Source organism: Salmo salar, chromosome 09 (genome assembly GCF_965601325.2).
Source record: "Salmo salar chromosome 09, fSalSal1, whole genome shotgun sequence".
NCBI lineage: Eukaryota > Metazoa > Chordata > Actinopteri > Salmoniformes > Salmonidae > Salmo > Salmo salar.
In genome coordinates this window covers 119,842,485-119,855,111 of record NC_138299.1, presented here as the reverse complement: position 1 = coordinate 119,855,111, position 12,627 = coordinate 119,842,485, and the positions used below count along the sequence as shown (strand labels likewise).

Below are 12,627 nucleotides of genomic sequence, written 5' to 3'. Positions count from 1 at the left end.
TCATTAATAGTTTTTTTTTATGCATGAGTATGATGGCTCACTGTTCGTTGTTTGCACTTCCTGTCTAAGTTGCCAATGAAGGAATCATTTTAACGAGGCAACATCAAATGGTTTTGTGATGAATAAGCCATCTGATTTGATGAGATGCAGTTGAATTTGTCATTCTACCATAATTTATACATCTGTTTCTTAACAGGTGCATGTTTATCAATAATTGGAAGAAGCAATTTCATTAAGTCATCAAGTGCAGCATCTGGATGCTCCTTATTAATCACATCAGATCAACAAATATTTTCAACATTATCCACAAGTCTTTTGTATGATCTCTAATACACTATTTTATGCCCAGTTTTCAGAACTTCAGCTTTCCTGGATATAGCCACTATATTGTGATCGCTTTTTCCAGTGGGTACAGATGCAGCTTTTGAATAAAGTTCTACAGCATTAGTAAAAATGTGATTTAATACATGTGGATGATCTTGTTCCTGTAGTGTTTGTAAACACCCTGGTAGGTTGATTAATAATCTGAACCAGATTACAGGCACTAGTTACAGTGAGAAGCTTCCTCTTGAGCAAACAGCTTGATGAAAACCAGTCAATATTCATGTCCCCAAAAAAGTCGACCTCTCTATTTACATTACATATTACTATCAAGCATTTCACACGCATTATTTAAATACTGACTGCTAGCACTTGGTGGCCTATAGGAACACCCCAAAAGAAAAGGCTTTAGATGTGCCGATAACACTTGACATAATATCTCTAAGCATTACAGGGATATGTGTGTGTGTGTGTGTGTGTGTGTGTGTGTGTGTGTGTGTGTGTGTGTGTGTGTGTGTGTGTGTGTGTGTGTGTGTGTGTGTGTGTGTGTGTGTGTGTGTGTGTGTGTGTGTGTGTGTGTGTGTGTGTGTGTGTGTGTGTGTGTGTGTGTGTGTGTGTGTGTGTGTGTGTGTGTGTGTGTGTGCTGTGGGGTTGAAGCTATGAACCAATAGGCTTGTCTCTCTTTCCTTCCAGGCTTTTGGGAGGGTGGACAATGAGCCTGTCATAGTGGATGTAAGCAATGTCCCCAGTTCTTTCCTCTTCTGGCGCACAGCGCCCGGATAGTCCTCGCTGAGGAAGATAAACGTTTCTCTCAAGTTCTTGGCTCTTTCCGGAACAGCTACCTTGTCCTTGAATCTCAGGAACTTGACCACTATCTCCCTGGGCCTGTCACCTGGGCTGGTGGTGTGTTTTCCAGTTCTCTGTGAACAGCTACCTTGTCCTTGAATCTCAGGAACTTGACCACTATCTCCCTGGGCCTGTCACCTGGGCTGGTGGTGTGTTTTCCAGTTCTCTGTGCACGTTCCACTTCAATCTTCCTGTGGTCCATCATCTGTTTCTTCGAGATCATTTTCCTCACTTCGTCCTTAGACTCCGTCCAGGTCTTGTGGAGATTCTGCAATTCCGTCCACAACCATGTTCCGCCTTGATTGTCCCTCTGATTTCTCTGTCATTGTTATCATGGATTCACATACAGAACTGATGTCCTATCACAATGACTTACAGATTGCTGTCATCTTGCTGTTATCCTGTTTATACTCATCGAGCTGACCCTGGGAGAACTGCAAACTGTTCTTCAGGTCGTGGACCTCTCTGGTCAGGTCGTACATTATTTTATTAGTTGACTACACCAGTATTTGGACACAACACTTGAAGTTATTTTGTTGTTGTAACAACTGCTTGTAGAACTCTTTTTGTTTTTTGTGATAGAGCGACACCACTGTCCTCAACGGTACTCCTGCCGACTGTAGTTTTTGTCGTTGTAGCAAACTTGGTTATGCTCTTACTCTACGCAGTCCCAGACAGGGCATGTTGCAGGGAAGATTAAAAACAACAAACAGCAGGGATCTAGACAGCCACAAGCTCGGGACAATCCGCGGTCCCAGCCACAATCGCTAACCACATTGCAGGCTGCGTTCAAGCCCTCAAGAAAACCCTGCTAGCTAGTTAGCAGCTAGGCTAGCTGCTACGCCAAACAGCTCCTCAGACCCAGCCTTGGTCGGCAGGATCTCTGGACAGATAGTAGCAGTCCCACCTACTGATGCTAACTGCATCGCGGGATCCAAACACACAAGGTAGCTAGTTATCAAGAAACGTTTCAATAGACTTTCAAAACTTTCCAAAACAACAAACCGCGCTCTCCCTCGTTCTGCGGGGGTCTCCATGTTGTGCCCCTCTCTCCACTGATGAGTCAGATGCAGTCTGAACACTCACACCAGCCATTTTATAGAGACTGGATCCGATTGGCTTTGTTCCTTGTCCCTTTGTTAAGGAGATTGCAAATCCCATATACTTACTGTGTGTCAAAATACCACTTGTGTATGACTCACTCACCCACCAAGGAAGATGTTTTTAATGTGTGAAATCGCCACATTTTTTGACTGTTTTAACTCACTAGCTGCAAATGTTTTATAAAGAGGTGAGAACATACCTAGAAAATGGGAGTGTTATGTCACCATGTTGTCAATCGTACTGTGCTATGTCTGTGATGCAAACTGATGTCATCAACAGGCCGCGTGTGTGTGTGTGTGTTTTTGTAGTGTGTGTAATCATGTGTCTCACCTTGTTGCTCTGACTCTTGTTTTTCAGCCCAGAATGTGACGGTGGATGAGATTCTCTCTGCCTACAGACAGGCCTGCGTGAAACTCAACTGTAAACTCATCCCCAAAGTGCTCAAACAGATGCAGGTAAACCTGATTGAAACGCACACAGGCTACTTCAGTAGCCTAATAACAGCACTGAAACACTAGACATCATTCAGGCTAGAGTCTTGTCGTGGAGCTGGATTAGGCCTACATCTGGACTTTAAATCCCCAACACCATCACCACCTCACCGAAATCTGGTACCAGTGGAACCCTCTCACCCCTCATCACTCCTGACACCCAATCAAACATCACCTGACCTCAAACCACCCTGCTGGGGCAGCTCACTCACACCCACCGTGGGGATAGTCATGTCGCTGGCTGGGCTTTGCTGACAGCAGCAGGGGGATGTATGTGCTGTGTCTTTGTTGTTTGTTGATGTTTGTTTTTCTGTTTGCAAGGTCATGTGCTCTAATCCCTAAGAATAAGCAGCTCCTGAGATCTGATAGGGAATGCCTCTACTGTTTAAAACTTTCCTTTGTCTTGGCAACAGAACAGGAATGAATGGGGAAACCTGTGAAAGGCCTATTTCACCTTAAGTGACTGGGCAGAACAGGGGGAGGGCTCATGACTGGATAACCGATTATGACACGGACCATGCCTGTTTGTACTTGGCTTATCGCTGTGATTCTATTGTCCAGTAGTCTTTTTCCTTTCCGTTCATGTGAGAGGTCAACCAATGCAGTATTGATACCATGATATTTGCTTGTAAAGAGCAATAACAGATGGAATTAGTAATGTATTGATTGATGGATGGAAATGAAGAGCAAGACCGAGGCACAGCCATAAGTAGCATAAGAGGGGGGAGTGTGTGACCCTCCTACTGTAAGTTGCCATGGTTACCTCCTCAGCGACCCGCGCACTCCAGCATGTCTCTGTCTGCTGTGCCATGTCATTGGAAAGTTTTGAGTGAGTATTTACGGAAGTGCTTACTCCTCAAGATCCACCCCAGAACTCTGGCCACCCATCCATCCACCCTTAACAGACTCACGCATACGCTCACACATGCACACAGACATTCAAACACATTCTCAAACACACACCCTTGAACAGTACATATATATATATATATACACACACACCCTTGCTTGCATACAGAAGTATAGGTGGGTTTTAATTCCCACAGTATCTTCCTAAAGCCTCCTGAGCAGGTTAGTCTTTCTCTGTTGTGTGTCTTGTCTTAGCAAGACAATGGGCTTCAGGGTGTGTGCACGTGGGATGGCAGTAGGAATCTGCAGTGGGTGAGGATGAGCTCATATGGACGAGTCACTGAGGGTGAGCGACAGGCGGGCTGGTAGCAGGATGTGGAGTGCAGGGACATGTTATAACTGTCGGATGTTTGCAGTTTGCGCTGCCACTGCCCACACACAGGACACTAGGGCTTAAAACTTTTTTCAAGTTGCGATGTATCGCGATTTTTGTGATGTTTTCTCTAAATAAGCTTTGTTGTATAATTAAAAGTCAAATCCACTGCATTTAAAACAATCTATTGAATTCAGAGCTCGTGTAGTTATACCTAGGCTGAATATATGCTTTCCACAACCTTAAGACCCACTAATAAATGTAATTATTTTATCAAAATACTTCTACCTGCTTTTTTTGCAATAATCACTGATCTGGCTTTCAGGTATGTCTTTAAAAATTACCTTTTTGTTAGGGGATCCGGAGTGGCGCAGCGGTTTAAGACACTGCATCTCTGTGCTAGAGGCTACACTACAGACCCTGGTTCGATTCCGGGCTGTATCACAACCGGCCATGATTGGGAGTACCATAGTACGGCACACAATTGGCCCAGCGGCGTCCGGGTTTGGCCGGGGTGAGCCGTCATTGTAAATAAGAATTTGTTCTGAACTGACTTGATCAAGTTAAATAAAAAATAAGAATTCACAAGCTCTGAATTCAACTAACAAGGCAAAACCGTTGACTAGTAATGAACACACCCTTCTGTCCGTCTCCAACTGTTTGAACAGCATGCTAGCCTGTTCACTGTGTTCAGAGGTTGAAATCAAGAGGCATGCCTTATTTCTCTGAATGAGAACGAGTTGCCAATTCCTTTATATAATAGTTTTGTGTTTATTGCACAAACACTGAACAGCTAGTATTACAATCTTTATTTGACCAAAATGCTGCTAGTGAAACGTGGTACTGTAATGTACGCGCGACAAACTGAGCATTCATTTTCCAGAGGCAATGTTGATTGGTACATCTGTTTCAGTAGTATCTGCTCTGCTTGAAATTTGAGGAGTTGAAACATAACCTTTCTAACCATACCCTGTTTAACTTCCTCTATTACAGTAAAATTATGTCTCCATGTGTTTCGGTGTCCGTATTACCGATTCTGTTGGAACAAACCTCAAATGCAAATAGCGAGTTGAAACCGTTTGTCAGAGAGGAAGACGTGATCTCTCATCTTTGTTGTGGGAGGGGGAGGGGCTTGGGAGAAAGAGGCGAGGCGAGAGGTTTCACACTTGCCAAAATCTGTCCAAAATAATCCCTATGCGCTTATTTTTAACCTAAGCTTGTTGCCTACTTTCCCGCCTTTGGGACAACGACTCCTGTTGTTCTGGCGGAGACATGAGCATCTCTTCATTATATACAGATCTCTGGTGTAAATGGGAAGGTGTACACAGCACAGAAAGGAGCGAACGAGACGAGACCAAAAAGACAACATGAGAACACGCGGACATAAACGCTCATAAAAACAAAATAAAAATAAAAAAAATATTTGCAATACAGGCATTTGGAATATCATGCCGAAACATACATTCAAATGAATTGAATTCATTTGATTTATCGCCCAGCCCTGCAGGACACACACACTGTACAAACACACATGTTCCTGGTAGAAGAATTGCCTCCCCCTTACTTCCCTCTCAACCCTGGTACTGTCGCCAGTCTATCCCTCCTGCAGCTCTCTCTCTACCTCACTCATTCCTCGCAAAAAAACTTGCTCAATCCGCCTTCTTTCTCTCTTTTGCTCTATCTTGCTTGTGTGTGTGTTTGTGTGTGTGACGGAGGTTCAGGGAATCTCCCATCACCCCACTCAGGCTGTGTTTAGTCATTGGCGAGAGAGGGGGTGACATTATGCACACTTGTGGAAAGACTCATCACTGCGCTTAGCTGGCCTTCTGCTCGGGCCTTAAATAAAGCCTGGGTAACTTTCCACTGTGGGGTTAACAGCTAGTGAATAAATACACTGTCGTCAGTGTGTTGGCTACTGGTCTGCTCTGATCCACTATGGCACAGTTTTTCTGCTTAGTCATCCTTGGAGCGAAAAAAAAACGGCTGTATAAACAGACCCGTCAAACAAAATGGCTTCCCAGAAAGAGGAGTTTTTAGTGGGTCCCCCCCCTTCCCTGTAAATGCACTCTTTATTTAGTGTGTACTGTGCACGTGGTGTCCGGCCAGGGGCCTACAGGTTACCTACATTACGTTTGTGTGTTTAAGGGACTCTAGCCTATTCGGGGCTGTGTGTGGAATGCCTGAGCCTCAGTGGCCCCAACGCTTGACAGCCCTGTGTCACATTTCTGCCTCTACTGCTCCCCCTCTGCACAAGGACATTGACTCTCCCTCTTTGGTACACACACCCATACTGTGTACACACAGCTATAGATCTATACCCGCATGTACACTCACTCAGATATGACACAGATATTCACTTTGGCATACTGTTGACTCATTAAAGTGTATAGGCCTACACACACATACTCATTATTCAGGTGCAGACATACGTACAGCCACATAGTCCTATTGCTTCCTATTGACGGGGCCCTGTGCACTGCCGTATCGGGTTCCCCTTTCCATAGTTCCTCCCTCACCCCTCTCAGACACACACACACACACACATACACATACATACACGCATACACGCATGCATGCATGCATAATCACCCCAGGTTGTAGTGGAGGACCTGCCAATCCCAGAATGCCACGGAGGGTCACCCAGAATGCAGGACACACACACACCATCAGCTCCAGAAAAGTGTTCAGTCAGATTAACATATCTGTACCGGAGTAGGTGCCTCACACTATACAGTACCCCTGTGGGTCTCACATGTCTTCACTGTCTGCTGCTCACACACTCACTGACCTGAATAGGTCCATCTTTCCTCTCACACTAAGCCACATTCACATGCATCTGCTGTAGGCTTCTGGCAACATAGTATATTGCACTAATGGCTATGTATTATTCATGACAGGTGACTAAACCAGCTGTAGTAATGGTACAATTACTATTTAATTTGCTCCAGAGGGGTGTGTTTGTATTCATGAATGATCCCCATTACTCTTCCTGGGGTCCATCAACATTAAGGGAGTTGTATACAATTTAAAATATTACGTGACATTACATTTCCTAACACTTTACCCAATAAGTTTAGTGTGTTCCCTCAGGCCACTACTCCACTATCACATATGTACAATACAACATCCATGTGTACATATGTGTGTGTCTTATCATGTGTCTGTGCCTTTGTCTCTTCATAGACCCCGCTGTTCCATAAGGTGTATTTTTCATTTTTTTAAATCTGATTCTACTGCTGCATCAGTTACCTGATGTGGAATAGAGTTCCATGTAGTCATGGCTCTATGTAGGACTGTGCGCCTCCCATAGTCTGTTCTTGTTTTGGGGATTGTGAAGAGACCTTTGGTGGCATGTCTTGTGGGGTATGCATGGGTGTCCGAGCTTGTGTGATAGTTGTTTTAAACAACACTTCTTACAAAAACAAGTAGTGATGAAGTCAATCTCTCCGCCACTTTGCGCCATGAGATTTACATGCATATTTTTGTTAGCTCCCCATGTACATTTAAGGGCCAGCTATGCTGCCCTGTTCTGAGCTAATTGTAATTTTCCAAGGACCCTCTTTATGGCACCTGACCACACGGCTGAACAGTAGTCCAGGTGACTCAACAAATCGAGTCTGTAGGACCTGTCTTGTTGATAGTGTTGTTAAAAAAGCAGAGCAGTGCTTTATTATGGACAGACTTAGCTACTGTTGTATCAACATGTTTTGACCATGACAGTTTAACTTGATTATTTTTGGAGAGGCTTCCATTAAAGAACACCCTCTGTGTTCTGTTAGACGGGTTTCTCTTTATCCACAATATAGCAGAGGGTATAAAGCCATATGTTTTTCCATCAGAAGACTATGATCGATTTAATGTAAAAAGCCGTACTGAAGTCTTACAAAACAGCTCACAATATTTTTATCAATTTCTCTCAGCCAATCGTCAGTAATTTGTGTAAGTGCCGTGCTTGTTGAATGTCCTTCCCTGTAAGCTTGCTGAAAGTCTGTTGTCAATTTGTTTACAGTAAAATGTGACCTGTTTCAGGAAACTAGGCGTATGTCATGGGTCACTACTTCACAGGGGAGACGTTTTTTATTTAACTAGGCAAGTCAGTTAAGAACAAATTCTTATTTACAATGACGGCCTACCAAAAGGCAAAAGGCCTCCTGCGGGGACGTGGGCCTGGGATAAAAAAAAATACTATATAAATATAGGACAAAACACGCATCACGACGAGACACAACACTACATAGAGACCTAAGACGACAACATAGCAAGGCAGCAACACAACATAACAACAACATGGTAGCAACACAACATGGTAGCAGGACAAAACATGGTCCAAACATTATTGGGCACAGACAACAGCACAAAGGGCAAGAAGGTAGAGACAACAACAACATCACGCAAAGCAGCCACAACTGTCAGTAAGCGTGTCCATGATTCTTTGAATGAAGTGATTGAGATAATACTGTCCAGTTTGAGTGTTTGTTGCAGCTCGTTGCAGTGAACTGAAAAGAGGAGCGACCCAGCGAAGTCTGTGCTTTGGGGACCTTTAACAGAATGTGACTGGCAGAACGGGTGTTGTATGTGGAGGATGAAGGCTGCAGTAGATATCTCCGATAGGGGTGTGTGAGGCCGAAGAGGGTTTTATAAATAAGCATCAACTAGTGGGTCTTGCGACGGGTAAACAGAGATGACCAGTTTACAGAGGAGTATAGAGTGCAGTGATGTGTCCTATAAGGAGCGTTGGTGGCAAATCTGATGGCTGAATGGTAAAGAGCATCTAGCCGCTCGAGAGCACCCTTATCTGCTGATCTGTAAATGATGTCTCTGTAATCTAGCATGGGTAGGATGGTCATCTGAATCAGGGTTAGTTTGGCAGCTGGGGTGAAAGAGGAGCGATTACGATAGAGGAAACCAAGTCTAGATTTAACTTTAGCCTGCAGCTTTGATATGTGCTGAGAGAAGGACAGTTTGCCTTGGACTGTTTTCCAAAACAAACAGGGAGCAAATAGAAAGGTCATTGTTTTTCTGCTGTCGTCTGTAGTTTCTCACATTAATGGCTGTCTGGCTGGGCTATGTTCAACTCAGTCAGATCCTAGCAGAGCTTCAGAGCCATGATCCATTCTCAGCTATCTATCACTGCTGAACTTGAACAGACCTGGCTTTATTTTATCATCTGCATTTTGAAGTATTGACATTAACATATGAACGGATGGCTCTAATGTTGGTCTTGGTTGTGTAGGTCATCTCCCTGGAAATACGCTCCGGTGAACTTTGCTTTTGATACGAGGACACAGGTCTGTTTTAGTTAATGTACTCAGTGTTGGCTATCTGATGAGCAGCCGGCGAACGGTGGCGTGGGAGGTGAGGTTATTGAGTGCATGTTCACTGTGCCGTGTAGTGCAGCGCAGTGGGATTTGCTGGGGGGGTTAGTAGGGAAGGTGACAGGTTTTGTCGGTGGGCTGGGGAAGGGTGGATTGGAATAGCCCCCCCCCACCCCCCCTCCGGGGGTGTCGTTTTCATCTAGAGTGGGAATACAATTCTTTGAATGCAGCAGCATTATGACACTAACCGTACAGAATAGAATTGGTTGCTGTGGAGTGAGGACACACGCGTCATGTAAACAGTCTTGTGGGGTGTATAGAGAGGTGACTGAGGGCAATATCTGCCAAAGGCCTCAATAACACACTGTAATCACAATGTGTACAGCTCAGGTTTCATGGACCTGCTACATTTCAGATGCACTATTTCCCTTGTCCTTTGAACGTGTGCATTTTATTGGCACAAAATGGCTGCTGTGCGTCAGCCAGGTGAGTGTCGCAACCAATGTTCCCTCTAAACTGAGTGTTTGGGCAGTAGCTCCGAGACTGCCGCACAGAAATATCAGCCCACAGAGAGAAGCACGAGATTGAACTTCACTCAACTTTCTAGAGCAGTGGTCACCAACTGGTTGATCGCATTCCTTGTCGATTGCCAAACATTTCTGTAAAAAAAACAACGATAAAGCCTTGATCCTATTTATTTCTTTTTTTGTCTTGGGCTGTTGGCGGTAGAAGCACCCGATGCAGCTGCCCTGTGCCCGGGAGGGGAACTGTTGCCATTTTGAACCATTGCATGTGTCTGAAGGTATAAACTCTGCCTTCCCAGGCCTACCGCTGGCCAATCAGATGGCTCAGATGACTGCGTCTGCAGTAACGTAGCAGGCGCAGAAAAAGCTACAGCAAAAGTTGATACTTTGAGATTTCAATACTTTTAAAACCATGACTATTTACTGTCAACAAATGCAGCATAGACATGCTGTTTATGAGTGAGTTCATGTTTAAGTTCTTACCCTGCACTGTCAACACTTTGTATTCAACACTTATAAGCCATAAAATGCGCGTTCTTCCTATTTCCACTCAGCGCTACAACCAGCACTGCAGCAGTAATGAATGAGGAGGAAAGTGTAGCTATAGGCTTGCATTGTTGTTAGCTGCTTGGGTCTTTTTTAATATCAAGGAATATTTCACTTTTTCTGTTCATAAGTGTAACAACATGAGTTTGTGCATGAGACAGAAATAATTCGCCAGCTGGAAGACGGTGAACCCTTTTTGGTCAGTGTCAGTGGAGGAAAGGGAGAGCGGAGGGCTGTTGAGTGGTGGAACCTCAGTCTGCTGCTCTCTCCCTCCGCTGAGACTGACCATCAGACGCAGGCACCATCAGCCCAGAAAAATAAAAAGCAAATTATTTAAGTGTATGCTCACTCAGCTGTGCTTCACAAGTAATAAAGTGTATATATATATATATATATATATATATATATATACATGCAACAATGTATTGGCAGGCCAATTCAAGCAAAGCCAATATGCTGTGATAATGTATTGGTCCTATAGCTTATTGTACAAGCCGCATTGCTATTGTACTGTTTTTAATTGGTTAATGTTGCATAGGCTTACGTTTGTCATGTTATAAAAAAAATTAATCTGAGTGGTAGATCTCTGCTTGCTTTTTGACTGTGATCTTGACTCAAAAAACTGTTGGTGACCACTGTTCTAGAGTTTCCCCTGTTAACACTACCAACGTTTCCCTTTACTTTTGATCCACTCAACACAATAGTAGCCACTTTCAATGCAACATACCAGAAAGAAGAAAAAACAACGGAAGAGATTTTGTTGTAGGCATCAGAGTAGGATTCTATTGTATTGACACGCGCTACTCAGCCCATACTCTACACAGACCGCTGCGGCATAAACAATCAGAGCTGCAGTAAGCATATATCTATCTATCTATATCTATCTATCTATCTCAATTGTGACCGATATGACCGACCACCTTGACTTTTATGTATCAAAATTTGAAATTGTGTTTTTTGCATTGGATAAAAGCAGAGCGACAGAGTTACAAAATGGTATATCATACACTGCATTTGAGGAACAATGGGAAAGTAATTCTGCTTTGAAAGTTGTTAAACATGTAACCTCACTTTTGAGAAAATGGCCTTTGAATATTTTGGTACCTACTGGAGAGCTCTTCTTTGTCTACACCCATTCAGCATCATTCACACACTCTTAAGCTTTAGCCCCTGCCCAAACTGACCAGTTTACTCACCCTAGCATAGCTGGTTAGGCTGTTTTCATGTTATACAGAGTGTTGGTGACTAACTGTGCTGCTGGCAACAATTTAATTATGTTTTTTTTGCCAACGTTTACTGACACAAGCCATATTCAACGGGTGTTGAGCGTTCTTAAATTCATCAGTTATTCTGCGCTCTGTCACACTCAGGCGAGAGTGCTCTGAAATCGGAGTAGATGGCCAGACTGAATTTACGAACGCACCCGAAATGGTTACTTGCATAGTGGAGTCTTTTTGTTAAGACATGTAGCTAGCTAGCTAAACAATGAACCATGATCACAACTCATGACGTTACTACCCTGCATGGATCTGCAGGTAGCTAACCAATATCTGAAAATGTAGCTAGCTAGACTATCTTACCCGTATACATCATTCATGGATGGACACGTCTCCTATTGGATGCCATGGTTGCCCTTAGTTTGAAAATGTAATCCGGAGACGGGTGTTTTCTCAATCTCCTTAGCTATCATACTCAATTTCCATTGATTTCAAAACTTGGTCCTCCAGAAAGTGGAGAGCAACACTTATGCAGGATTACCTAGACATAATGACCAGCTCAACTAGACAGAAGTGTGCTACAGTATATGGCACACCAATCCAAACTCATCTGTCAGCATGTCCAGCCCACTCATTATCTCAGCCAATCATGGCTAGCAGGAAGGTTGCGGGCTTTTTCTGTGGCTAAACCAACTAGGCTCATAATTTAACAATTTTATTCATATTTACAGATGGCATACAAGTTTATTCAGGCACATGAAAGTTCACATGTTCGAGAAGGCATTTTGATTAAAAAAATAAAGTTTACATTTAGACGGCACTCCTGTGAAGTAGTGACCCGCGACATGCGCCTAGTTTCCTGAAATGGATCACATATGTGTCTGTCCCATTTACTTTGAACTGGACTGTGTTTACAGCATGAGCGGTCGTGAGTAGATACAGCTCTCGCTTTGATCTCAAAAACAAGCGCGTGTAGCCACATGTGCACATGTTGTTCACATCCTTTGCTAGTTAGTGAGTTATTAGCCTAGTTATAGATAA

General features: G+C 43.7%; 1 protein-coding gene across 2 annotated transcripts in view; it reads left to right on the top strand.

The window, feature by feature from the left end:
* The window catches only part of LOC106612384 (protein phosphatase 1, regulatory subunit 37), a 58,064-nt gene that overhangs the window by 27,780 nt on the left and 17,657 nt on the right, over positions 1-12,627 (top strand). For both annotated transcript variants that reach the window (XR_014378862.1, XM_082956163.1), the window contains exon 2: positions 2,629-2,726. Coding sequence is in view for 1 of the 2 variants with exons in the window: in XM_082956163.1 (XP_082812289.1) it covers positions 2,629-2,726 (98 nt within the window). In the remaining variant the exon portion in view is untranslated. The remainder of the gene's footprint in view (positions 1-2,628; positions 2,727-12,627) is intronic.